Consider the following 563-nt stretch of genomic DNA (forward strand, 5'->3'; position numbering starts at 1 on the left):
TTCAGTGTGATCTGTCCAGTGGTGGACTGTCCGACATTCAAGATGTCCCAGTCTTCCACCGCTGATGAGGGTACAACCTTTGAAAACTTGTGGAGTACCCTGTGAGTTCATTTGCATGCACTGACATAATGCAGTTTATGTTGATGTTAGTAGCAGTTTTCTGGCCGGGCTTATATCCTTCTCTCTGTGTTATTGCAGTGAGCCAGACAGCACATATTTTGAGCTTCCTCAGGCGGGACACTCAGGGGACAGGGTGCCTTCTAGTAACCGCGCTGAGGTCTGCATGGACGTCTACCACATGAGAGACATGAGAGACATGAACGACAACGTCATGGTAAGAAGCCGATGGAGAATTCACTGCGTGCTGATTTACTAACATAGAACACATGAAATCAACAAGACAGGACGTGATAGTATTTGTTTTGTCATCCAATGTAAAAATGTTAAAAAATAGTGCACAATGTAGGCTAGTGTATTAATATGAAAGAAGATCATTTGAAAAATGTGGATAGCTAAACATTTGATGGTCCCCATAGTATGGAAAGAAATGCAACACAAGTTAT

The 563-nt window shown here is 42.6% G+C and overlaps 1 protein-coding gene across 3 annotated transcripts in view; it reads left to right on the forward strand.

The window, feature by feature from the left end:
* The window catches only part of LOC132115347 (tumor protein p73-like), a 61981-nt gene continuing 61418 nt past the window's right edge, over positions 1 to 563 (forward strand). For all 3 annotated transcript variants that reach the window (XM_059523768.1, XM_059523769.1, XM_059523770.1), the window contains exons 1-2: positions 1 to 101; positions 199 to 334. In XM_059523768.1, coding sequence (XP_059379751.1) covers positions 43 to 101; positions 199 to 334 — 195 coding nt within the window. In that variant the 5' untranslated portion in view covers positions 1 to 42. The remainder of the gene's footprint in view (positions 102 to 198; positions 335 to 563) is intronic.

The sequence above is a fragment of the Carassius carassius genome, chromosome 34 (genome assembly GCF_963082965.1).
Source record: "Carassius carassius chromosome 34, fCarCar2.1, whole genome shotgun sequence".
NCBI classification, from domain to species: Eukaryota; Metazoa; Chordata; class Actinopteri; order Cypriniformes; family Cyprinidae; genus Carassius; species Carassius carassius.